This window comes from Ascochyta rabiei, chromosome 22 (assembly GCF_004011695.2).
Source record: "Ascochyta rabiei chromosome 22, complete sequence".
NCBI classification, from domain to species: Eukaryota; Fungi; Ascomycota; class Dothideomycetes; order Pleosporales; family Didymellaceae; genus Ascochyta; species Ascochyta rabiei.
Genome location: NC_082426.1, coordinates 567,748 through 583,737, shown reverse-complemented (window position 1 = coordinate 583,737; position 15,990 = coordinate 567,748). Strand labels below are relative to the sequence as shown.

The 15,990-nt window shown below is 53.1% G+C and overlaps 8 protein-coding genes across 8 annotated transcripts, besides 4 other annotated features; 4 read left to right on the top strand and 4 right to left on the bottom strand.

The window, feature by feature from the left end:
- Positions 1–417: 417 nt before the first annotated feature.
- Positions 418–1,377, top strand: EKO05_0011403 (uncharacterized protein; the record flags this gene model as incomplete). Its single annotated transcript, XM_038944489.1, has 2 exons — positions 418–915; positions 1,021–1,377. 2 exons carry the CDS (start codon positions 418–420, stop codon positions 1,375–1,377), a joined length of 855 nt encoding a protein of 284 aa, XP_038792592.1.
- A 29-nt stretch (positions 1,378–1,406) lies between these two features.
- Positions 1,407–1,451: a tandem repeat.
- A 234-nt stretch (positions 1,452–1,685) lies between these two features.
- Positions 1,686–4,213, bottom strand: EKO05_0011402 (uncharacterized protein; the record flags this gene model as incomplete). Its single annotated transcript, XM_038944278.2, has 3 exons — positions 1,686–1,749; positions 1,849–3,925; positions 3,976–4,213. The coding sequence occupies 3 exons, from the start codon at positions 4,211–4,213 to the stop codon at positions 1,686–1,688; spliced, it is 2,379 nt and encodes a 792-aa protein (XP_038792591.2).
- Positions 4,214–4,491: 278 nt separating this feature from the next.
- Positions 4,492–4,519: a tandem repeat.
- A 504-nt stretch (positions 4,520–5,023) lies between these two features.
- Positions 5,024–5,050: a tandem repeat.
- A 674-nt stretch (positions 5,051–5,724) lies between these two features.
- On the top strand, positions 5,725–5,979 carry EKO05_0011401 (uncharacterized protein; the record flags this gene model as incomplete). The annotated part of the gene is made up of 1 exon (XM_059637982.1): positions 5,725–5,979. The coding sequence occupies one exon, from the start codon at positions 5,725–5,727 to the stop codon at positions 5,977–5,979; it is 255 nt and encodes an 84-aa protein (XP_059493965.1).
- Positions 5,980–6,376: 397 nt separating this feature from the next.
- Positions 6,377–7,995, top strand: EKO05_0011400 (uncharacterized protein; the record flags this gene model as incomplete). The annotated part of the gene is made up of 8 exons (XM_038944272.2): positions 6,377–6,477; positions 6,529–6,595; positions 6,646–6,750; positions 6,799–6,839; positions 6,888–7,023; positions 7,072–7,255; positions 7,330–7,459; positions 7,578–7,995. The coding sequence occupies 8 exons, from the start codon at positions 6,377–6,379 to the stop codon at positions 7,993–7,995; spliced, it is 1,182 nt and encodes a 393-aa protein (XP_038792590.2).
- A 365-nt stretch (positions 7,996–8,360) lies between these two features.
- On the bottom strand, positions 8,361–8,720 carry EKO05_0011399 (uncharacterized protein; the record flags this gene model as incomplete). Its single annotated transcript, XM_038947551.1, has 1 exon — positions 8,361–8,720. The coding sequence occupies one exon, from the start codon at positions 8,718–8,720 to the stop codon at positions 8,361–8,363; it is 360 nt and encodes a 119-aa protein (XP_038792589.1).
- A 1,349-nt stretch (positions 8,721–10,069) lies between these two features.
- On the top strand, positions 10,070–10,870 carry EKO05_0011398 (uncharacterized protein; the record flags this gene model as incomplete). Its single annotated transcript, XM_038944268.1, has 2 exons — positions 10,070–10,242; positions 10,291–10,870. 2 exons carry the CDS (start codon positions 10,070–10,072, stop codon positions 10,868–10,870), a joined length of 753 nt encoding a protein of 250 aa, XP_038792588.1.
- Positions 10,205–10,241: a tandem repeat.
- Positions 10,871–11,922: 1,052 nt separating the features above from the next.
- EKO05_0011397 (uncharacterized protein) lies at positions 11,923–13,655 on the bottom strand (the record flags this gene model as incomplete). Its single annotated transcript, XM_038944440.1, has 3 exons — positions 11,923–12,313; positions 12,365–13,327; positions 13,399–13,655. The coding sequence occupies 3 exons, from the start codon at positions 13,653–13,655 to the stop codon at positions 11,923–11,925; spliced, it is 1,611 nt and encodes a 536-aa protein (XP_038792587.1).
- Positions 13,656–14,261: 606 nt separating this feature from the next.
- EKO05_0011396 (Homoserine O-acetyltransferase) lies at positions 14,262–15,893 on the bottom strand (the record flags this gene model as incomplete). Its single annotated transcript, XM_038944377.1, has 2 exons — positions 14,262–14,992; positions 15,050–15,893. The coding sequence occupies 2 exons, from the start codon at positions 15,891–15,893 to the stop codon at positions 14,262–14,264; spliced, it is 1,575 nt and encodes a 524-aa protein (XP_038792586.1).
- Positions 15,894–15,990: the final 97 nt, after the last annotated feature.

The following is a 15,990-nucleotide window of genomic DNA, read 5'->3' as shown; positions in this document are numbered from 1 at the left end:
TTGTCGCACCGCTGATGCGTGCTGAGCACGTTTTTCGAGTCTCGAGATCCTTCTGACACTGCTACTTTGAATGGACCAGCTTGGCTCATCCTGTACCCGAAGCTGCGGGACGCCTGCTGAGCTATGTGTGGTCTGCTGCTGTAGTGGTCTGTTTCGTCGCTGATTGGGCGTACCAAGTTTTTGGATTCCACAGCAGTACAAGTACAGCATTTGGCCCCCAGCCTCAACTCAACACTAGCCTGTCTCCTATATCGATTGGCAACTCTCCATACGCTACTGCACAAGCATTGGAGGCCGACCACAAGAATGGGATTCAAGTCTGACATGTGCCCCTTTCAGGCTGGCTCTCGATTTCCACTCTTTCATCATTAACCTCACTGCCTTGCACCACTCCACCACCCAGCAAGCACACACAACATGTCGACACCCAATCTTGACACAAACCAGTGGTACTCCATGTACGTCAACAACGACAACCGTACCTCCCTCCTAGGCACCAACCTGTACAACCGCGCCGGCACAACAGGCGCCGTCTTCTTCAACAACACCAACCCGGACATTGCAACCCAGCGCTGGCAAATCTACCCCATCAACGCAACCGCGTACGTACTCCGCTGCAAAGCCAGCGGCGCAAACGGCTTCATCGGCACCCAACCCGCCGACGCAGCAGGCGCCATAACGCCGCTCATGTTGCGGGGCGACGTGGCCGACAACTCCGTCTTCTGGCGCTTCGGCAGCTGGGGGGATGGGACGTGGTATCTGTGGAACAGCGCGAACGGGACGGAATTCCACTTCGCAGCGCGGAGCGATGGGCTCGTGACAATGGATAAGAACATCTCTGCGCCGCAGAACAAGCAGCGCTGGGGATTCGACACGCTGGCCAACATCGATGACAAGGCGTACTCCAGCGTGACTGTAAGTTGAAGCAGCTGAAAACTGTACCTGTTGTTCTCTTAAATCAAGGCACGGGGACGGAGAGGAGATCAGGATACTAAACTAACCAACCACAAACTCCAACAGCTCCTAAGCACCACCATCACATCACCCGCCCCAACATCTTCCTCGTCTTTGTCCACAGACTCAACATCCCCACGTCCCTCATCCGGCCTCTCAACAGCCGGCAAAGCCAGCTTGGGTGGCGTCCTAGGCCTCGCCGCTGTAATCTTACTCCTGGTCCTCGCACTCCTACACCGCCGGCGCCGGCTGCAGAAGCGCACCCTGCACCCACAAGCCATGACCGACGAGCCGTTCAAGGCCGAACTGGACCACGATAGCAGTGTGGCCAAGTATGAGATGGCGGGTCATGTAGTGACCGAGTTGGGTGGGCGCGAGCAGACGAAGCCTGTTGAACTGCCGGGGCATGTTGGGAGACGGTGAAGAGAGATCGAGTTGGCAGGTAGCAGAGAAAAAGAAAGGAAAGGAGAAGAAAAAAAGGCAACAAAACAAAAAAAGTAATGGACGGCGTCGAAAACGTGATACCCGGTTCAGTGGATAGTCCATAGCACAGCAAGTAGACACAATCTTCACATCGAAACGCAGACCCAAGAGTAGAGGGAGGATGTGTTCATGACTCGGAAACGCGCCGAAGCGCCAGAATACCGCCATACCCATACGCCATACGCCATCACGTGTCATGCAATCTGCCAATGCCTTCAACGCGCGTTTCGAACCAAAGCTCGTTCGTCCTATCGTACTACAGCAAGATAGTAACATGCGGCTACGGCAGCGACCACGGCTGGGACGCCAATGCTGTCTTGGGTCAGTCTGAGCCCGATACAGTATTCATCGTATACTCAACGGCGGTCATAGCCGATGACTACGGTTAGGCAATGAAATGCAGGAGCTCACCTAGCCCGTTTCCAATCCTGCAGACTGCTCTTCCTAGGCTTCGGTTCCTCGGCGCCCGATGTCACTACGAGGGGATCAGTGCTGCAAAGACCTTGGTCTTTGTTGTCAGGACGTGGAATAGGCAGCGAGCTTTCGGTGTTGTCCTTCACAGGTTCTCGACGTTGACGAAGTTCTGACTCGGGTGCAGTCATGGGTGTCTCCTTGTCAGAGATTGCCTGAAGCGCTCTCGGAGTGAGCGGTGGTGTCAGAGTGTTCATGACCGTTGCTCTCGAAGCGACAATGTCGGACAGGCTAGTCATGCCCTTTGAGCTGTCCTTGGCACCGTCAGTCTTGCTAACACTGTCGGCTTCGCTAGACTCGGCAGCGTGAGTGGTTTCCGTCTCAGGTTTTTCGTCGGGCACGAATCCAAGCTGTTTGCTATCGTCAGGATGGGGCGTAGCAAGAGGGTCTGTATCGCGAGCGAATCTAGCGCTCTGTTGGCTCATGAACACGGGTGAGGGAAGAGATTCGACGTCTGCGTCTTGCCCCTCGTCTTCCTCTTCCGAATCTTCGCGCACCGACGCCAAAGAGAGGTACGATTTGACCGGTACGAGGTCGACCGAAGAGCAAGCTTGCGAAAAAACCGATGACTGTGGTGAGGTCGGCATGTCGTGCGTCTCGTCTTCGGGAAGTTTACGGCCAATAGTTGCCACACGCTCATAGATCTGGTCACGACCGACGGGGAAGGCTTCCAGTCCCAGGTCGTGGAGATTGAGGTCCTCTGCGTCCGATCGGGGCAACTTGTTCGGAAGCGTACTACTGCTAGTCCTCGTTCTGAAAAATGAAGAGCGCATTGAGCCGCCAAATATTTCACCAGCAGAGTCCATCTCTTGCCCGAGAGCCGGATAAGCACTCTCGTATGTTGTCGGACTCATGCTACTAGATCGCTCAGATCCAGACACACTTTCAGCTGCAGACCCTCGTTCGTGCGGAAGCAGGGGTGCTCCATGGTCTTCAGCGAGCAGGTCTCGTTCGTGTGAAAAGGTAGGAGCAAGGTCCAGCTCTCCGTGATTTTCGCCGTCGTCTGAGTCGTCGCCGTGTTGCGTGTAGTGATATGGTTCGTCTTCATACTTGTCCCTTGTAAGGCGACTGCTTCTGATAGCGGCCTCGCTGACCTTATACGACAAGGAACCAGTTTCGTGTGGTAACAGCGGAGCTACGTCATGCTCGTCCTCTTCATAGTCGCTGTCGTCATCTCTGGCTGGTAGGGTAAAACCGGTCTCGTGGGAAAGCAAGGGCCCTTCGGTGAACTCATCGTCCTCTTTTGTTTCATCTTCAGTCTCGTGAGAAAGAAGAGACATGCTCTTAAGCTCGCCTGCATTGTCCCGGAAGTCTGTTTCGTGGGGGAGAAGAGGGCCATGGCCCAGCTCGTTGTTGTCCTGTGATTCATCCTGCGACTCCGCCGAAGGTGTATCCATGGCGTCTCCTGAGCTGGTATGGTCGGTCGAAGATTGTACAGACTCTTCTTCAATTGCATCCATGGCAGGCTCAGGTAAAGATGCCTTGGAATCTTGGAACGACTCGTGCCGGAACAGTGGGGCTTGCTCGTCCTCAGATTCAAGCTCATTGGATTCGTCAGGCGAGATGATGAGCCGATCTGGCGATGCATCTGCGGATCCCAGCTCGTGTGCCAACTTTCGGCCGTTGGTTGCATTTTGACCAAAGTCGTCCCCATTCACTGGCTTATCGTCCACCTTCTCGACCATGACGAGAGGCACTTCTGGTGACTTGAGTGATTCGGTGTCGAGGGGAGAGTCTGTCTTGGTTTCTTCAAAGTCCGGGTCTGGGTCGGCAGCGCGCTTGGACTCGTCCACGACAAAGCTCCTAGGATGCACGTCGCCATACTCTGGCTGGTTTCGGTCGGTGGCTTTCTCCACGACCACGAACGGGATGGGTCCTGGATTCATATCACTTGTGTCAAGCGTGCTGTCCTTGCGATCGAGCGTATCTTTGGTATTTGCTGTACGGTCGATAGCAGCGTTGGATTCCGCGGGACTGACGTGAACGACGTTGTTGCGGTTGCCGAGCTCATCTGCAGCTACTCTGTGTCAAAAAAAAAGAGCTAGGAAGAGACATGATACTACGCACCAGTTTCCTTGGACTCGTCAAGAACCCAATGTCCCTCACCAATGCGGATCTTGTACTGGTAGCTACCCTCGGCGACGTTGCCAAACCTGTGCTCAAAGACCATGTCGCCAGACGGCGTCTTCTCCTCGCTCGGCTTCAGCTCAAGAGGTGCCCATGGCGGCGTGCTGAGGGAAGTGACGACATAGACAGGCGGCTGCACGCCCGGCTGCGTGAAAGTAATGGTAGCGTCGCCCTGCATGTTGGCTTTGGCTGTTACCGCCGAGGAAGACAAGGGGGCAGAAGGTGGAGAGCTGCGAGCGTTCTGCAGAGTAGGATCGCTCGCGTGTCGTGTCAGTTTTGCGAGGGGATTGAGGGAACTGGGGCTCTTGGTGGTAGGATCTGGCCTGGGAGGAATATCGTCAGTAGGTGAAGACGGGCGTCCGCTACTCGTCCACAGGGAGCGTAGACGGTGGCGGTTGGGGCGAGAAAGGATGCTCATAGAAGGGCAGAGGGGAACTAGGTGGTTGCACAGGGCGAGTGCATGTGCATGTGCATGTGCATGTGCGGGAGCGAACATACCAGCGCTCACTTCACAGCGCAATCATTCGATGCACGAGTGCGGCAGCTCCGGTGGACTGCTGCTCACGCAATGGTCGTTTTCGACGCTCGAGGGAAGAGCGTAGGTGGTCGTTGAGGCTGTGGAAGGTGGTAGGCAGACAAGCAGACAAGCTCAACCGCAGCTTCCCGGTTTGTTGGATGGGCTTACAGCTTACCGACGGTGAAAGGGCATGAGCTTGACCTGCCGTGCTCAAGTGGGCGTTTCTTCCCCGCGGGCTACAGCGGCTGTGCTTCTTCCAAGGCTGCACAGGGATGCGCTCCCCGCAATCTTACAACCATGCTGGCGAGGAAGCCGTTCATTCGGACACCATGACGTGAGAGGAACGCATCCCCTCGTGGAGCCGGTAATCGTCCTTCGCGCGCGCCACACTAGGCCGCATCGGATCTTCCGCATCCTCGCCTCATTGAACGAACACTCCAGATCAGACCAGGTCAGGTGAGATCAGCAGCTCAACACAACACAACACAACACAACACACCAAACGTTCTCGATCCAAAAACGCAATCTGCTCGTGTTCCGTGGTCGTGACGCTGCATGCTGGGGTCACAGCCTCCTTCTCTTCTTGGTCCCAATCAACTCCTTCTCGCTTATCGCCATGCGAACACATGTTCTTGACGAATGCTCGTAGCTACCGGAGGCCCTTGGCCGTTGAGATGTGCAGTGCTGCACACTATGGCATAACAGTCGTGGTGTCGTCTCGGCAGCGTCCAAGTCGACTCAGGTCTGGCCGCGACAGCGTCACGAAAACGAGCAGGACATGCCGGCTTGCCAACAGCTAGTCAGCATTACAGAATTGTTAGCTGCTGTGGTTTGAGCTGTCGACTGTCGAGTAACCAGACCTTAGCCGTTCTGACCTTCCTAGGCAAGACCTGTGACATCTGTCGAGGGACTGTCAACCCCTCGACCTTGTTGCGTCCATGCTGTGCTTTCTACGATGGACTGTTGCTGCACCTGTTGACAACACAGTAAGCGCACTTTCAAGCATGTAGACATCTCTTTCATCTTGTTCCGCTCTACAATGTTACGCTCGCAACTAAACTACTCCCTGTGCTCAGTCACACCAGCCAAATCCTTCCGTACGACACGTGATACAGAGAGAACATCCGCGTCAGAAGGCTTGACCTGCAAACAACCAAATCACCAAACTCCAGATGATGCACAGCATGGGACCTGATCCTTATTTCAAACTGCCACGTCTCTCCGCGTCGGTTGGTAAGGATGGGCTTTCATGCATCCGCGAACCGGCGTTCTGGGATGATCGCTCATTACATGCCTCGCTTTCAGCGGATAACCCAGCTGCAGTCTTGCTGACGGCGAACATACAACCACTGAAGACTGTTCAATTCCCCAAGCCTTGGGCACGCGTTCTATTCATCGCCCAAGACCGCGTCGTTGGGCCGAGTTAAAGTTTCGACACGCGTTCTGTTACAGGACGTGCCGCACCATTACCTGCATCACAGCTACCAGGTGGAAGCACCCACAGCCGCACGTCTTCGCTTTCCCATCTGAACCTTCCAGAAGCATGGGTTTCAGTGCCACGGCATTACGTTGTTGGACCATGCCGAACGTGTTTGGGAGCACGATACCAAGTGTCTCCACCCACAAAAAATCCACAAGTCCCCGCTCACCCACCTTCCATCTTTTTGGCTTTCTGTCGCTCCTCTGTCAGTCATTTTGACACCACAGTCCGTTGTTTCTTACAGTATTTCACTTTCCCCTCCTAACGAGTCTGGCGTCAGTTGGAGGACTCCATGTTTTTTGTTGGAACCACAAATCATAGGAAATATCGGCATACGGATTGATATGGGGCACATCATTATGTCAGCTGCCTCCAATCAAGGCCCGTTGTTGAATCGCGTCACCATGGCACAGTACACTGTCGCTGTTTTCTTCGTCCTGCTTCGGTCAGTACACTCACTATGAATTGGTACGAAATAACACTGACAGACATCCAGCTTCTTCACGCGAGGATTTATAGTAAAAAAGTTCGGGTTGGATGATCTCTTCATCTTGGTTGCCGCTGTATGTGTCGCCAATACAACTATCTTTCGGACGAGCTGATGAAGCCGAAGTCTTTGGGATTGGCTCAGACAGCCACTATCATATTACAAGTCGAACACGGGAGAGGCCGACACTCATCAGAACTCCACAAAGAGGATTTCGAACTCATGTTGATGGTGAGATGTGTGCGTTGCGCATCAGCACATCAATCTAACCTCGAGTAGTACAAATGGATCAACCTGCTGGTATACTTTGTAGCGAATTGGTATGCTCGCTTTCCCGTTTACAACTCAACCTCTAAATTATTCTTTAGGGCAGTGAAAATGTCCGTTCTGGCACTCTTCCATCGCATTGGCTCCGGGAAGCGAGGTCTACCTCTCATCGTCCAGTCACGCGCCATCTGGGCAACGGCTGGGTTAATATCAGCCTTTACCGTTGCTGTCGTCCTTGTCAGTATCTGTGCCCACTTTTAGTATCATCGTGTTTACGCTTCACAGGTCCAGATCTTCTCCTGTCTACCCATCAGCGCAGCCTGGAATCTGGAGCAGCTTCCCATAATGTGCATTGACAGCACAGTGTTCATGCACGTTCAAGGTGCCATAAATGTATTTACTGACGTGGTGCTGCTGTTGTATCCATTACCATTGCTACCCCTGCTGAAATTCAACAAGCGACAAAGGAGTGAGTTCTGTTCTGCTCCCTTTGGGTCCTCATTTCGATCACTTTTTATGACCTAAATCTGACAACATTGACAGCGGCTCTCATCGTCATTTTCTCCATTGGCCTCATTCCTGTTGTAGCAAGCACCATGCGTCTCTGTGAAATTTTCACGAGTGGCAACGAAATTCAGCATGGTGTGGGATGGCAGCAGGCGGATTCAAGCTGGTACGTCTCCCGGAGCTCTCGCGTATATATCAGTGGCCTCTCTGCTTTTCATCCCCTTGCACTGAATATTTCAGCCTCACTGTCTGCTCAACCACAGCCCATCTAACAGCTTCAACAGGACATGGGCCTGGATCCCCGTTTGGTCCCAGATCGAAGTTGACATAGGCATACTGACCGCCTGCCTCCCTTGTCTCTCTCCTCTGCTTCGTCTGGTGTGGAGCGAAGTCAGTGTACCAAGAACCATGACACCGAGTATGGTCGAGTTGCCGAAGTACAGCGGAAGCTGGAAGAGTGTCGATAGCCAGGAGAGCATGGAAGAGAAGGACATTCCAGGTGGTAAAAGGATAGAGATGGTAATAGGTGACAAGACGAGGGATAAGGAACTGCCAAGACTACCAGAAGACGTTGAAGAGAAAAATGGGCGGGTCAAGATGTCGAACTACTACGATGACGCCAGTGACGAAGAGGAAGCAAGGGATGTTGGTGTGGCGCGGACGGGCAGTAAGAGACCGGAAACAAACAGGAAACTGTCATGACGGAAACACATGATGCTTTTCTACAAAGCAACAACTCCTATACTATTTGATACCATCACACTTGCGTTGCGACCGGCGGATTTCAGAAAAGAGTGAGTTAGCTACGAGCAGCTACCTCCGCATCATGCGGCGCTTTCCAGACCTTGACATTTCTGAGCCGTATAGCCCACCAACTGCGCACAAGCCGAAAAGCCATGCACGTCTGCATATTTTCCTTGCAGCGTACCAGATATAGTTCCAGCACCGCTCGCCGCAAGACCCAGTATGACGTTCCCGCATCTAAACTGTGCCTGGGCGGTGCTTTCATTAAGGAAATGGGTGTTCTGCTGCCACAGGCCCGTCATGAGTCCATTCAGCAACGTCGGTTAGTCGATGATACTGTTTAGGACCTTGATGGAGTAACGAGGTGTTGGCGCGGTGACGAATGTCATATCGACGGCTTCTGGGTAGAGCCCCGGCCCAGAGAGGACATCCGGCACGATGGTGCACTTTGCATTGGCGCTGAACAAGCCGTTGTTGTTGGATTGATACGCAGCATTGGTGGGGGGAAAGTCTCCAAGACGCAGCGGAATACCGCCTACCAGCGTGGAAACGACAGCGGGGACGACGCCAATGAGTCGTAGCCTTCCAAGCGCATCCTCATCTCCTGCAATCAGGCCGTTGGTGGCTAGGACAGGGTGCATGCCCTTGGGAAAACCAAGGGCTGAGGGAAGATCAAGCAACATAAGCTCTTGGAAAATAGTTGTAAGCGCTATTCCAAATCAGTAGGTTAGGGCTCAGAGTAGCAGCACCCTGGAAAACCAAGATCTACACATTCGCATATAGACATGTCAAAATACAACAGCCTGCCATGGTCGATACAAAGCGCCTATTAAGCAATCATAGTGAAGGCGTTCACGAAGAAGCTTTGTCCAGTGCTTATGACTACAGTCGTGCCATTGCTTCTGGACATGGTTTCAATACTCACAACCACGCTCAAAGAGCCGTGCCTGTCCAGTCGTGCTGACCGGAGACAGCTGAGAGGACGCAGTAGGTATTGCTTGTTTTCGGGACGCTAGTCCAACATCAAGCTGAAGTGTCCTTGCGTTCTTGTCTAGCGCATCGGCAGTGGAGGGCAAGCAGAAAGCTGAATGCTAGCACATCGAGTTCTCTGGGTACAGCGTCGAGGGTAGTAGTAGCAGCGTCTGATGTATCGATGATCATGGTGTCAAGTTGGACAAACCTCCGCCCGAGATATGACTCGCACTACATCCTTACTAGTTGCCGATCATTCCTTCCATAAAAGGATGCGCCCCAAATTTACTAACCCATTTAGGCGATTGATCTTCAATGACGTGCCCAAGAGCAGGAACCCGCAAGTGCCAAAAGGTCCACAGAATTGACCGGTATTGCGATTCCGATCCCTCTGACACGGTTAAGTGACAATCGTCAGGAGCCGCTTGAACTCACGAAGATCTGTTCTCAAAACTTCAACTGCGTAGCGACGAATGATTACCACAACACCTCTGAAGCGATTGAGCATCTAGACGTGCTGTCACGGATAGTACAACATCCATATGCACGCCTTTTGCCATGTTGCGGAACCTGACATCACACAGGCATGTGTGGCGTGCAGTCGACCTCCGCTCGGAAGTTTGATAACCGAAGATCGCTCCGTCTTACGCTAAGGCTTCGGCGAGGCTACAAAACTCAATTTCACTACCCGAGCGACCAAATGGGCAAGCGGCTACTTGTTGCTGATAGTTCTAATTGGGTAGGGTTTGTGGTGTCTGTGGTTGATCGACAAGAACATCATGAAAGGGTGGATCTTAGCTCTCTGCCAGATGGAAAGTATATCGCTTCTCTGCAATCTGCAATGACGGACGAGGCTTGACAAGTATTCAACAGATGGGGAAACCAGAGGTGTCAGGAGCATGTGCTGAGGATGATCTGCTAGGGACGATCATTATCTAGAGGTCGCACAGCTCTACTCTGGACTACTCATCTCCCGCTTTCAATCACTTCGGCCTGCACACCACTCTCGACTTTCACTTTGAGCACTATTCCGCTTGTTGCATACTCCACCTCTTTCACAATGAAGACCACCACATTCATCGCTGTGTCCCTCTTCTCCTTCTCCTCCACCGTTCTTTCTGCGCCTACACCACAGCTCAGCAACATCCTTGGCTCCATTATCAACCCCGGTGCCGGCAACAACAACGTCTTCGAGGGCAACGGCAACCAGAACGGAAACGGCAACGGTAACGAGTGAGTATTTTTAAGACAACCATGCTTCCTCCGCTAATCTATCTCCAGCAACTCCGCTGGCAACAACAATGGCAACGGAAATGTTGCAGGCAGCGGTAACAAGGCCGGAAATGGCAATACAGTCACATTTCCCTCCATCTTGAAGGATCGTGACCTTGGTTCTGGTCTCACAAACATTCTTGGCTCCATCACCAACCCTGGTGCCGGCGACAACAATGTCTTCAAGAACAACGGCAACGGTAATGGCAACAAGAACGGTAATGACAACTCAGCTGGCAACAACAACGGAAACGAAAACACAGCCGGTTCTGGAAACTCAGCTGGCAACGGCAACACAGTCAACTTCAAGGAGCGTGGCCTTCTCGACGGCATTACCAACACCATCGGCTCCATCACCAACCCAACTGCAGGCAGTGGCAACAAGTTCCTCGGTAACGGCAATGGGAATGGAAACGGCAATGGCAATGGCAATTCTGCAGGCAACGGCAATGGAAACGGAAACACCGCAGGCAGCAACAACCAGGCGGGTAATGGAAACTCAGTCAACGTGAGTCCCGACGTGAGCCCCAGCATTGCTTTGCCGGACATCTCATTGCCTGATATCACACTGCCTGACATCACTCTATGATGTGCTGCTTCTGGTTAGTGTGAAGGCGTTGGGTGTGACGAATCGTGCTGACCTTACTACAGTTTCATGCTTAGATTTTGGTCTTTTAGCGTACATGATGGGGGATGTTCAAGGCGCACAATTGGGGCTCTGCAATGCATAGCTCAAGACCATATTGCTTGGTCAAGTATTAATTCTAATATTCATCACACCTTCTTGTACACTCCACCGTGAAAACGTTGCCTGTCTTCGAACTGTAATTAGTTTTTTAAATGCTAACATTTAGCTCGTGCACTCGTCTCCCTTTCATGCAATAAGGCAGCGTGGTTAGTGATGCTGAGTTCTGAATTACAATACTCTGAATGCAGATCTGTGCCACTCCGTAGCTCGGACAAGTGCAACAAAGCAGCGTAACCCCAGCAACAATCTCCACTGCACTGGCTCCACATGCGGCCCCACATCAAGACCCGCTTCTACTCCAGTCCCCCCGGATCGACGACGCCCTGCAGATCACCTCGAGACGCTAGGACTAAGCAATAACCTGCGTTGTTTAGGAGTGCAGCGTCTTGCAACCCGGATTCGAAAACTACCGCCATCCGATCCGTTGTCAGAGCGCCGAACCTCTATTTCGCAGGCCTGGTTTGCTGCGTCTTTCCAGAGACCATGCGTTGCTGACATCGACGTCGCCTTGCCGCCGCCGTGATGTTTGCGTCTGGGTGTTCTCATCTGCAAAAACGCGGGGTCACACGCACGATATGTGGATTGAGGTTGCAGAAGGGAGGCATGGTTTGCATGCATGGCTCGGAGCGTCTGTATACGCAAGCAGTCATCTGAGTATGCACCACGGCCGAAGAAGGGAACAATCAGCCAGATCTAACATCGTTGATAGAGCCTCTAGGCATGTCGTTACGTGTACCATCGAGCCCTCGTAAGATGGAGCATTAGATTCTCAACGTCTCGCCCTTCGGATGGAGTCTAACTTTGGAGTGCTACTGTTCGCCAGTGGCCGCAAGGTTGCATAGTTGGCATAGATCTGCGCCCAAAGGGAAGAATCAACGACGGGTCGATAAAGCTCAAGTTCGTACAGTCAGCTCTTCAATCGACTCGCTCTTCCAGCCCTTGAATTGACGCGCGCTCATTCTCAACTCGAACATCCTATCGATTTCCGCTGCACTTCTGCCCTTCATCTCTGGTATCAGCCACCAGGCTACAGCAGCACCAGCCAGACAAGTTGCGAGATAAGTGAATCCTGTTTTGCCTCTGAGGTTGCCCTCGTCAGGATTGAAGACGTAGGGCAATGCGAGACCAGAAACAGCGGTTGCGAGTGCTGAGACGCACCAGCCGAGGCCCTGGGTACGGGCGCGGAGCTGTAGGGAGGAGGTCTCGGCGGCAATGGCGAAGGATGCAGGCCAGACGCTTACGCCAGCTACGGTGATGGTGAGCATCATGGATACTGCGGTCCACCTGATAAGAGCGTTAGTAGAGGGCAACGATGACGTCCAGTGTAATACATACCATGTGACAGCGGGTGTAACCGTGAAACAGTTCGCGATACCCATGGACAGCCAAAGGGCCGAGGATGTCAGAAGACCCACTAGTACCAGTGGCCTTCGGCCAACACGAGCCATAATCCAGACCGACACGCAATTGGCAATCAGTCCCAGAACGATACCCAAAATGAGAAAAATGATTGAGATGTTGGCCTTCATGTTGACGAGCTGGAGGAAGTAGGATGCCTTGGCAAGCAATGGAATGCCAAAGATAGGAGGAAGAGCACTTGAGAACATGACGATGAAGGTGCGGCGGAAGTTTCTCTTGTGGAAGCACTCGGCGAATGTAACTTTGCCAGACTGTTCTTCGTGCTCAATGTCCGCAAGAAGCTTGTCAATTATAGCTTTCGTGTCCGTGCCAGGTGGATCTAGTCGTGCTTGCGCAGCATGTGCCTTGTCGATTTTGCGCTTGCGAACAAGATAGACAGGTGACTCTGGTATGAAAAAGGCGACAACGATAGGAATGAAGGAGAAAGGCCACTGGGACCCAAACGCGATGGCGTAGCCGTTGTCTGCGCCCAGCGCACCGAAGATGACCAGTGCACCGGTGAGCTGACCAAGCAAAGTGAAGACGGGGAAGAAAGCCATGCCAGATCCTCGTAGAGCGGGTGGTAGGATCTCAGACATATACGTCTGGCATGCAGCCATAACAGCACCGATCGCGCCACCCTGGAAGAACTTGCCCACTAGGAACGCAACGCGTCGGCCAGTGACATCGTCCGGTAGGTACGAGATGTACATGATGGCAACGCCAAGAGCAGAAAGGAAGGATGAGATGGCCAGTGCAAGACGACGTCCAATCTTGTCTTGCAACCATCCACCAAAGACCGAGCCACCCATTCCGCCTATGGGAGATGCAACGTTCCAGAGAGCGAGCCACGTCGATGGGAGGATCCATTTACCCTCGTAAAAGATACCAAAGTCCTTTCTGAACCCACTTGTTAGCATCGGTTGTGGCAGGTGACGAAAATCGATCCTAGGTGGAGTTGGAAAACCTACTGGAATATTGGCATGGCAGAGACGGTGCCAACCACAACATTGTCGTAGCCATAGAGTAGGATTGCGGAGGTGAGACCGAATGTAACGTAGGTAACTTTGCGGTACTTCTTGACGTTTTGCCACAAGGTGCGTGAGTTGTCGCTTGCTTCGCTGCTGGCCTGACTAGATGTACATTCGTCAACCTCGAATACCTGCTTTCCTGTGTACTTGTCCTTTCCCTCGCGATCTTCTGGTTTCTGAGATGCGGTAGATGCCATTGCAAAAAATATCGCGTAGTCGTCTCCTCGCACAGAGAGCAGACTGAAAGAGGGGAAGCACGAGTCACGATCAGGGAGGTCCTCGGTGCGGACAACGACTGTCTATTAAGTTGAGGAGGCCAAGCATTGGGTCTGCGGGGGTGGTAAGGGCACGAATAGCAACAGAGGGAACAGTTCTGCAGTCGATGGGAAAGGGAAAGTGGATCGACAAGCGCAAACGCCAAACTCTGGTATGCATAGGTAGTTTATCAGATGCAGCACAACAGAGATGCTGCTGGTACCCAAGGTGAAATTAGTGCGCAGGTACAGCGGAGTTTGGATCCGCAACACATCTGGACATGAGATCGACCACGGTACTGTTTCACTGTGTAACGTGTGTTGAGTACGACACACTGCTTTTCTTGGGCAACCCAACACCCCCCTTTGCTGCTAACGACCAGAAGCGCTAATAAAGCTACGATAGGGACTAAATCTTCGCCCAGCCAAAAACGCCATGCAATGCAAAGCACGCTTAGATGCTGTATGTGTCCCATTGGTTTAGAGGCGCAATGTACCATCAGAAAGAAGGGCCGAACACAAGAAATGACAAGCCCGCCGTTCATTGTCTCAACCAAGGAACGACTTGACTGCGCCACCGACGTTCTCGAGATCGAGAAGGAAAGTGTCGTGACCAAACATGCTCTTCTCCTCACCCAGCTCGATGTGTGTCACGTTCTTGTTTCCTGCGCGCTTCAGCGTCGTTGCAATCTCGCGCTGCTGCCACGCAGGAAACAGAATATCGCTCGCGACACCTAGAACTAGTGCTGGGGTGTTGGCCAACGGTCGAAGACCCGCAACCAAGTCGGCTGGCGGCTCGCTCCCGTCAGCCGTAGGGGCGTTGCTTTCGTCAAAGTCTGCAGGCTGTTCTTTCTCTTCGTATGGCTGCTCGGGAAGGGTCAAGCTGCAAGCATCAGCGATGGCTTCAGACTCAGTACCCTTGCCATCAAGATATGCCTGTACTTTGCTTGCATTTGCAGCCCTGCGCTCGTTGACACGATTGCGATGCTCCTGACCCAGATCGAACATATCCATGGCTTTCGAAACATACAACAGACTATTGGGATCGTACTCCAAACACCACTTCTCACCGGCGTGGTCCAAGTACGTCTCGACGAGGAAATCAGGACAGAGCGCTGGTGGCCGCGACGGGTCTGCGCGACGACGGCCGAACCGTAGCTCCCACTCTGGCCCACTTCGGTATGTGACGGTCGCGATCTCACGAGCCAGCTTCATGCCACCATGTGGGGGGATGCTATCGTAGTAGAAGCCTCGAGCCCAATTGGGGTCCATCATGAGTGCTATGGTAAGGTGTCAGCCCATGCATATACGTAGTAGAAGACGGCTCTTTGGCTTACCTTGCCGTTGTGTATGCCTCATGGCGATACTGTAGGGGTGGCTGCGCGCACAGCCACTGATGCTGACAAGCCGACCGACTCGCTCAGGAAACAAGTTGCCGGCCGCGAGACTCTGCATGCCACCCATGCTGGATCCTACACTTGCGTATAGCTTCTGGATGCCCAGGTCATCCAACAGCCGGAACTGTGCGCGTACCATGTCCTCCATCGTCAGAATGGGAAATCGTGTCGCATAGCGCTTGCCGCTCGTTGAATCGATTGAAGAAGGTCCCGTCGAACCGTAGCATCCTCCAATGACGTTTGTGCAGATGACGAAGTACTTGGTGGTGTCCAGAGGCTTGTCCGGCCCGATGAACTTCTCCCACCACCCTGGCTTGGGATTCGACTCGGTACTGTGTGCATGACTTGAAGCTGAAAGGCCAGTGTGCAGCAATATGGCGTTGCTTTTGTCCTGGTTCAGGCTTCCCCAGGTCTCGTATGCCACGTCGAATTGTGGCAATACACCGCCCCAGTCCAGAAGTATAGGCTGTTTCGAATGAAAAATCTCGGTATGCCCGGACGTATACGATGGCTCAGGGCCTGCGGTCGAGCGTTTCGAGAGGGAAGCGGATTTCGATTCGAGTGCGTCAAGGCACGGAAAGGACAATGCTGGGTTGAGCGATTCGCTCTGTACAGAATCTTCCTCCGCTCTAGCTGCCGCGTTGTGTTGAGCATTGCGTGGCGGTTGTTGATGTATGCCTCTACTTGCTTGGAGGATTGACCATCGTGAAGCTGTCCTGGCACAGCTTTGCAACATCGGTGCCTGTCGCCGCGCGACGGCGAGCAGCCTGCGGGAAACGCTCATGTCTGAGGATTATGGTTGGGGTACGCTCACCACGCGACTGTTGCCATGAGGCACAGTGGAGAAGCGACATGGAAACCAAATTATGACGCTACCTGCG